The sequence below is a fragment of the Hypomesus nipponensis genome, chromosome 5, assembly GCF_054491055.1.
Source record: "Hypomesus nipponensis isolate SF chromosome 5, ASM5449105v1, whole genome shotgun sequence".
Lineage (NCBI taxonomy): Eukaryota > Metazoa > Chordata > Actinopteri > Osmeriformes > Osmeridae > Hypomesus > Hypomesus nipponensis.
In genome coordinates, this window is record NC_140365.1 from 2,177,339 (window position 1) to 2,186,345 (window position 9,007).

Below are 9,007 nucleotides of genomic sequence, written 5' to 3' on the forward strand. Positions count from 1 at the left end.
ATGTCGTGTCATCTACAACTTTAGAACAGTAAGTTATCTCAGCAACGAATGTAAAATGTTCTTGTGCAGATTGAAGGCTATTTTAATTATTTGAATATATTTCTATTTTGCATTAGCTCGATCATTGCTACATTCATGTTGTTCCCTTCACTTTCTCACCTGTAAGGGTTATTTTAGTTGAATTTAATAAATCATATAATTTGTTATCATACACTCACCAAATGTCACGGTTTGAATTCGTACATTTTTGGGCTATCTGCAGCATTGGAATGGTAAGTTATTTCAGCAATAAACGTTACAGTTGCCGATGCATAAGAAGACTTTTATTATGACCAGTCTATATTAAAACTTTGCAAGGTCACTGCAATATGATATATTTTCCTTCTCTTGATCTTTCTCACCTGTAAGGGATGACAGATGGAGAACTACACTTATAACAGCAACCTGCTTCTCCTGGAAGGGTTACAGGTCACCAAGGAGTCCATGTACCCTGTGTTTCTCTTCTTCCTCTCCTCCTACATCTTCATCATGGCCTCCAACATAGGCATTGTGGTGCTCATCTTCATAGAGAGAACTCTGCACCAGCCCATGTACCTTCTCTTCTGCAACCTTTCACTCAACGACATCATCGGGAACTCCATCACAATCCCTGGCTTACTGATTGACTTGTTGGCCCCTTCATCCGTGCACTACATCAGTTATGCTGAGTGTGTGATCCAGGCCTTTACAACACATATTTATGGTACCACCTCTCACACCATACTGATGATCATGGCCTTTGACAGGTATGTGGCCATCTGTAACCCCCTACGCTACACCACCATCATGAGCACCAGGATGGTGGTCAAGCTGACTGTGTTAGCCTGGGGTGTAGCTTTTCTCCTGGTTGCCATTCTGCTGGGTTTGACCCTTCGCTTGAACCGCTGCAGGACATTCATATCTAACCCTTACTGTGACAACGCCTCTCTGTTCAAGCTCTCCTGTGAGGACGTCTCCATCAACAACATCTACGGCCTCAGTTTCACCGTAGTTCTGTTCACCTCCTCTATAGGCAGTGTGCTGGTCACCTACACCAAGATCACAGCAGTCTGTCTGATCAATCGGAACAAGTCCCTGAACAGTAAGGCCTTCAGGACATGTGCCACACATCTGGTTATCTACCTTGTCATGCTGTGGTGTAGCTTTGTCATCATTATACTGCATCGCTTTCCTGAGTACTCCTACTACAGGAAAATGGCTGCTCTGCTCTTTCATGTCATCCCCGGCAGCCTGAATCCAGTCATCTATGGGGTCCAAAGCAAAGATATTCGCAAATACATTTTTTCCTCCAGGAAAATCTCCCCAGTATTTTGAGTGGTTTCGACTATAGAGGTTCTTACGATGGCCACCGTTGGTTCTCTTCTGAAATGATTTTAAATCTGCCCTGAATCATTAGAAAGGCAAGGTTAAGAAAACGCAAAGCCAACATGCTTTACAGCCAGTATCTTCATTTAGCAAAACATACTATTGAGGCAAATCAGAATCAGAATGTTTTATTCACCATGTAAGTTTACACAGACACAGAGTTTACTGTGAAAGGAAGGTGCATTATAATACAGCTAGACGAGTACAATAGTCTGACTAATTCTAAGAGCTAAACGATGTAAAATATATATAAATAAATAAGAATGGAGCAACATAGTGCAGATGCTTGTTATAAAAGTAGGTTTGAGTCTTGAGGAGGTAATGTCTTGTATGTCACCCCCCCCCCCCCAAATCCTCCACACCTCTATTTGAAAACATAATTATTTCAAGTGCAATTTCTCATCATTGGTCTGAATTTGCTGCACCTACACATATATCCACACCCTCTTATAATCTCACAAGTTTTTGTTTGATTATTGTCATCTCATTTGGATGACAATTAAGTAGAGTGTACAATTTCTGGGGAAATGTTGTTGTGTTTGCAGGCGCCACAGCTAGGGAATCTGAATAGACACTGAAACACTCTCACCACTTTACACACTGTCACTTTCAACAACTGGTTGCACTATCAGCAATATTGCACTAATTCTCACCCCACTTGGCTTTAGGTTAGTATAGGTTTATAAGTGTATTAGAGGTTTGGTATACTGTATTGTATATTATTTTGTATATTTAGGAGGTTTATTATATTTTGGCTTATCATAGGTGTAATTAATGGTCAGAGTACTTATATGTTGTGTTATGTCAGGTTGCTTTGCGTTGGCTTGTCCTAAGAATTTCAGTTCCCAGTCTGACTTTGTGTTGTTCTGTGCATCTGACAAATAAAAGACTTGAACTTGAACTAGGGCAGTTTATTTAACTATAAAGTAAAAATATTTGAGCAAAGACAAAAATCGTCACGGGGTGTAAAGTCCTTACATGTTCACTTTGCTGAAGGCCAAAGACACAACTGACATTCCTGTATCTTAAAGGGGCAATTTACAGTTTTTTTTTGGTATTTCACACTGTTCCTTAAGGTCTCCAAATAGGGTATGTAACATTGGTTGGGTTGAAAATGGCCCAGGTGCTGTTCTATGCCCACTGACAGATCCTCTGAAATGTTCCCGGGAAAAAACACTAGCTTTTCTCCTTTTATGGTATGCTCATTAATATTTAGATGAGCTGCGCGCTGATTGGTTGGTTTTCAACAAGTAAAGCTGGGGAGCAAAAACGCAACACGGCCAACAGCAGCACTCACTGAAACACCGAAGTTGGAGACTTTAAATAAAAACGTGCAAATAAATCTATTGTGTCTACACAACACTGTTTTCAACAGATTGACTATATATAATTTGAAATGATAACATTACTTGTTTCAACTTCTGTTGTTGAAGCAAACTGGATTGACTTGGGTGGGTAGAACGTTAGGCTACAGCTTAGCAACCAAACCATACCCTGATTCTACTCAGCTTCAGTTAGCTAGCTAGCTCTAAATAACTTGCTGAAAAATAACATGACCAAGTGTTACTAGTAACAATCTTTCAAATAGATTATCTAGACAGGCGTTAGCAATAAGCCAGACTGCTGTTCGCTTTCTGGCTATTTTTCGGAAGCTTCCCTTCTAATGCCGACTACAGCTAGTCTAGCTAGAGTCATTTGATGTGTGTAGAAACTTATTTAGCATTCTACCTGGTATGCTATATTATACAGGAAACGTTAGCATTGCTAATAACTGTTAGCACAACATCATACTGTCTTTATAGGTGGTTGCAATGAGCATACGGTCTGAACAACACCTCTTTCCAGGTTCAGCTTCCTAGCAAATCCTGCTTGCAATTGTCCAAGGTTGTCAAAACTGTCTTGGGTGAAATGTTCAGAGCAAATGAATGATTGAGTGTCGAACTTCGCCGGGATCTTCTCATAAGACAACAGCAGCAAGGTACAAGGTAAAATCGGTTTTGCAGTCAATTGCCCCTTTAATTATTTGATTATTATTATTGCTGAAGATTGCAGGGATAAAAAAGTATAACATTCATTTTTGGCTTCTTGTTTAAATGTAAGGCTAAAGTAATTCTGCTACCTACATAGTACGCTGAAACTGATAAAAATACAGGATGTTTGCAGGAAACATAGCTGACTATGTATGAAAAATGACCCCCCTGTCCTGTGCAGTTATTCTGCAGCAAGTCATTAGGTGGCGCTGCATGAAGTTGAACACACCTATTTGCAGTTTTAGCTAGCTAGTCTAGCCAGAGTCTGTTTAAGGATTAATTAGACATTCTCTAGTTTTACAGCAAACAGGCCAGCATCACAGCTGTAGCTACCTGTGTTTCCTGCAATATCGCTACCATGGTCTGCATTTATTGCAAGTTGTAGTTATCTATGCAGGTAACAAAATGAGTCTTACCTTTCACTAAGTGGGTACTGCAAACTCGACAAGTCTTGACTGCTCCAGCCACTTGAGCAACATTCCATTACACTGTGTAGGCTCTGTTGGCGCCTGAGATAAGAGGCAGAGGGGATACATATTATTTCAGGCCATTTTTTCTCTGTAACTTTTGCTAGAAACGAGCAGACATCTCCATATTATCTCAGGTTGTTCATTGTGACCAAAAGAACACAGAAAATAAGACACGTGATGGCAGGACAGACCCTTTGAATGTTAGGGGAGCGAGTACACATTATATCAGGTGAACAAACGGCCTAACGGCGTAAAATTCGAGCCTATCAAATTCGACGCTACAAAATTTGAGCATAAAAAATTCGAGCCAAAAAAATTTTAGTCAAAAAAATTCAGATTGGGGATACCAAGGATAGGTAGAGCAATCGAGCAATAGACAAGAGAAAACGCATGATGGCTACCAGGGAAAACAACCGTGACCTCAGTGAGTCCGATGTGATCAAATCTTGCATTGAGGCTCGATTGCTCTACCTATTCCTTGATATCCCGAATGTTGCAATCATTTTTTTTTGTTGGCTCAAATCTTTTTGGCTGGAATTTTTTAAGCTCAACATTTTCCAGCTTGAATTTGATAGGCTCAAATTTTAAGATGGCATTTTTAAGATCACATTTTTTTGGCTCGAATGTGAGCAACTTTTTAATTTTATTGAAATATTTTCATATGAAAATTGGTGTTATTGAAATTTCAATATTGAGTTGGCTATTCAATTCCTTTTAAAATTCAATACATACATTTCATACAAATCTTGCATTAAGGCTCGATCGCTCTACCTATCCTTGGTATCCCGGATGTTGCAATCTGAATTTTACTGAATCTTATTTTTGGTGGCCAAGCCGCAAAGCGGCAAAGCCACTTAAGTGTTTCTACCTTTTCTTGTTATTACACTTCTTCTGCCATTCTCCCACACATATTGTCCAATCTTCACCCAATTTGGCAGAGATTATCTTCAGACAAAGCCTCGCAAAGGCCATCAAATGATTATTTCATTTTCAGCACCGTTTTCCCGGTACAGCCAATCACAATGAGCCATTAAGCCAGCAAACAGGAAGTTGGGTCCTATCTCAGCAAATCTTTGATGGATTCACACCAAACTTACTGCATGCACCGGAACCCTGTTCTGAGGATTTCGAACGTGTTTTATGGGTCATTTGACTGCTTGGCCACCTCATTGCTGCTTGTGGCTATATTTTCAGCTTGAATTTGATAGGCTCGATTTTTTTAGGATAAAATTTTTTGACCTCAAATCAAATGACTCGTTTGGAAATAACTGTTGTAACTAACAAAACCAAAATATCCCCCACGATCTCTCAATCACCTTTGGATCTGCTACGGTGACCCCTTCATCCTCTGCCAGGAAGCTCGGGATGACCATGGATGACGAGCTCTCCCTCACAGCCCACATTGCTGCGGTCTCCTGGTCGTGTAGATTCACCCTCTACAACATCTGGAAGATCAGGAGATACCTGTGTGAGCACTCCACCCAGCTGCTAATCCAAGCACTTGTCCTCTCAAAGTTGGACTACTGCAACTCACTGCTCGCTGGTCCCCAGCATGCGCAACCCGCCCTCTCCAGAGGATTCAGAATGCGGCAGCCCGCCTGGTCTTCAACCTACCCAGACGCTCCCATGTTACCCCACTCCTCATTTCCCTCCACTGGCTACCCATCACGGCCCGTATCAGATTCAAGACCCTGGTACTGACCTTCCGAGCGGTGAACCGGACTGCACCCGACTACATCAAGTCTATGCTCCAGCCTTACACCCCCACCTGCCACCTATGGTCTTCTTTTGACAACCGTCAGGTGGTCCCACCGCTCAAGAGCGCCCGGTCCCAACACAAGCTCTTCTCCTGTCTGGCCCCCCAATGGTGGAATCAACTCCCCACCTCCATCAGAGACACTGACTGTCTCCCCACCTTCAAGACAAGTCTCAAGATACACTTGTTCCCGCAATACAACGGTACTTAGGAATGATTGGCTGGACCTGATGTTTCCTCCAGGATCACAATGACTCTTATTGAGACTCTTGTTGGTTAGTTGTAACTGACATAAAACTATTGTTCTTGCTGTCTTATATATTTTTCTTGCTTGCTTTTTTCCACGGGTACACGCTTGCAATTTTTTGAGGTTCATGTTGTTAAATTGTTTAATTGGAACTTGTTCAACTACATGCTATTATGGGTCTTCCCTTTGGGACTTAGTTTTCACCATGTATGCTTCATCTTTCGGCTACCCGCAATGTTTGTAGCTATCTCGTTGTTATGATCAGAGTGACCTATGCACTTTTATAAAGCTCTCTTTTGGAAATCGTGGATAAAAGCGTCTGCTAAAAGCCTAAATGTAATACCTTTCGACCTGGTTAGTGAGTTACATAGTGATCGTTGGCCCCTCAGAGAGCTGTGACCGAGGCAACCTGACCTGTCTCCGAGTAGCTGACAGCATTTGACTCGATAAAAGGCGTTTCTGTTCCAGACAAACTGGGATGTGTATCTGAAGAGGCGTGCAGCACAGACAGGAGCTCCACCGTCTCTCTGACAGTGGTTTGTATATTATAAGATGATAGAATGTATCCTAATCAAAGTATGTTGATGTTACTGTAAACTAATGCTTAAGAATATTTAAAATCTGTCATGCACAGGATTGTAAATTATTTCTTAATGGGTGGGCTTGCCATAGGGTCAGACCGAAGCTACCATGACAGGGCAATTTCCTTAAATTTGCCCTTAAACTGGCACCAACAGTTTATAGTTTCTGTTTTAAAATTCATGCTGAAGCAACAGCTAGAATGAGGCTCTTGAAATGTCCTTGTATTCTTGTTTATTATTTTGTCAAGAAACATGATCTCAAAATGTATTAAATTATTTATGTAAATATATTATGCTATTTGGAGGTGAGATTATTTTGCAATGAGTAGGCTACTATGTTCAAGGACGTTTTGATTTTAGTTGAATTTAATAAATCATATAATTTGTTATCATACACTCACCAAATGTCACGGTTTGAATTCGTACATTTTTGGGCTATCTGCAGCATTGGAATGGTAAGTTATTTCAGCAATAAATGTTACAGTTGCCGATGCATAAGAAGACTTTTATTATGACCAGTCTATATTAAAACTTTGCAAGGTCACTGCAATATGATATATTTTCCTTCTCTTGATCTTTCTCACCTGTAAGGGATGACAGATGGAGAACTACACTTATAACAGCAACCTGCTTCTCCTGGAAGGGTTACAGGTCACCAAGGAGTCCATGTACCCTGTGTTTCTCTTCTTCCTCTCCTCCTACATCTTCATCATGGCCTCCAACATAGGCATTGTGGTGCTCATCTTCATAGAGAGAACTCTGCACCAGCCCATGTACCTTCTCTTCTGCAACCTTTCACTCAACGACATCATCGGGAACTCCATCACAATCCCTCGCTTACTGATTGACTTGTTGGCCCCTTCATCAGTTCACTACATCAGTTATGCTGAGTGTGTGATCCAGGCCTTTGCAACACATATTTATGGTACCACCTCTCACACCATACTAATGATCATGGCCTTTGACAGGTATGTGGCCATCTGTAACCCCCTACGCTACACCACCATCATGAGCACCAGGATGGTGGTCAAGCTGACTGTGTTAGCCTGGGGTGTAGCTTTTCTCCTGGTTGCCATTCTGCTGGGTTTGACCCTTCGCTTGAACCGCTGCAGGACATTCATATCTAACCCTTTCTGTGACAACGCCTCTCTGTTCAAGCTCTCCTGTGAGGACGTCTCCATCAACAACATCTACGGCCTCAGTTTCACTGTAGTTCTGTTCACCTCCTCTATAGGCAGTGTGCTGGTCACCTACACCAAGATCACAGCAGTCTGTCTGATCAATCGGAACAAGTCCCTGAACAGTAAGGCCTTCAGGACATGTGCCACACATCTGGTTATCTACCTTGTCATGTTGTGGTGTAGCTTTGTCATCATTATACTGCATCGCTTTCCTGAATACTCCTTCTACAGGAAATTGGCTGCTCTGCTCTTTCATGTCATTCCCGGCAGCCTGAATCCAGTCATCTATGGGGTCCAAAGCAAAGATATTCGCAAATACATTTTTTCCTCCAGGAAAATCTCCCCAGTATTTTGAGAACTATGGAGGTTCTATTATGAAATAATGATGAAAGTGTAAATAATTAGAAAGGCAAGGATATGAAAATGATAAGTTAACATGCTTTACAGTAAGTGTCTCCAAATAGTCAGAAATACTAACGAGACAAATGCTTCTTATAAAAGTTGTGTTTTGAATCCTGAGGAGTTAATAATGTTTAGTGTCACTAAAACTTCACACCTCCACTGGAAGATTAGTAGGTAAAACATAGTAGATAACATGCGACCAATTACCATAATGTTCAACCATTGATATCAATCCAAATGAATGTTTTTTATGTCTACTTTAGTTTAATTCACTTCGACTTCGCTTTCAAGCTTATGGTATCGGTAAGAGGTTGTGTGTTGCAACTATTCTCACAGTCCAAAATGGCGGCATCGCTACCTTTGCGCCATCTACTGGCGATTGTAAAAAAAAAAAACGATTGTATTAGGCTATTACTATATTATTATATTACTAGGATATTTATATTTTATAATTTCATTAAAAAAGAGTGCAATATTATCTTTTGTGGATGTGAAAACAGACTATAAACTGAATAACAAAAGTAACTGTGGATATGGTAAGCCTCAAATAAACATTAATCATGCATATCTCCTGAAAAGTGGTTATAAACAAGCATTTTATTACAATCAATGGTCACGCATTCAGTGTTTTTAATATATAGGTTTCATGTTCAGTAATAACCACACATGCACTTCATTTATCCAATTATTTCATCATACTCTATTGAACAGCCTAACACTGCAGCCTTGTATCTATGACGGTAGTACAGTCGTGCTGATATTCAGCAACACGCGGTCTCTCTTGTGTGTGATACTGCTTGAGGAATTGAACCATCTGATACTGAAGAAGTGCTTCTGGGTTGACGTTAATCAAAAGGAACACAATTGTTGTGGAGATAGTTCATTGTCCTGTGTGTTCATTGTCACTGGTCAATAACATCTACATCTGAAAATCTG

At 40.7% G+C, this 9,007-nt stretch overlaps 2 protein-coding genes across 2 annotated transcripts; both read left to right on the forward strand.

Moving 5' to 3' along the window:
- Positions 1-235: 235 nt before the first annotated feature.
- On the forward strand, positions 236-1,353 carry LOC146287734 (olfactory receptor 2B6-like). Its single transcript, XM_084697778.1, has one exon. It carries the CDS (start codon positions 418-420, stop codon positions 1,351-1,353), a length of 936 nt encoding a protein of 311 aa, XP_084553904.1. The 5' UTR covers positions 236-417.
- A 5,735-nt stretch (positions 1,354-7,088) lies between these two features.
- Positions 7,089-8,024, forward strand: LOC146287735 (olfactory receptor 2B6-like). Its single transcript, XM_084698950.1, has one exon. The coding sequence runs from the start codon at positions 7,089-7,091 to the stop codon at positions 8,022-8,024; it is 936 nt and encodes a 311-aa protein (XP_084555076.1).
- Positions 8,025-9,007: the final 983 nt, after the last annotated feature.

Coding starts and splice junctions, on each gene's coding strand:
- LOC146287734 (XM_084697778.1), top strand. CDS start 418: ATGGAGAACTACACTTATAACAGCAACCTGCTTCTCCTGGAAGGGTTA.
- LOC146287735 (XM_084698950.1), top strand. CDS start 7,089: ATGGAGAACTACACTTATAACAGCAACCTGCTTCTCCTGGAAGGGTTA.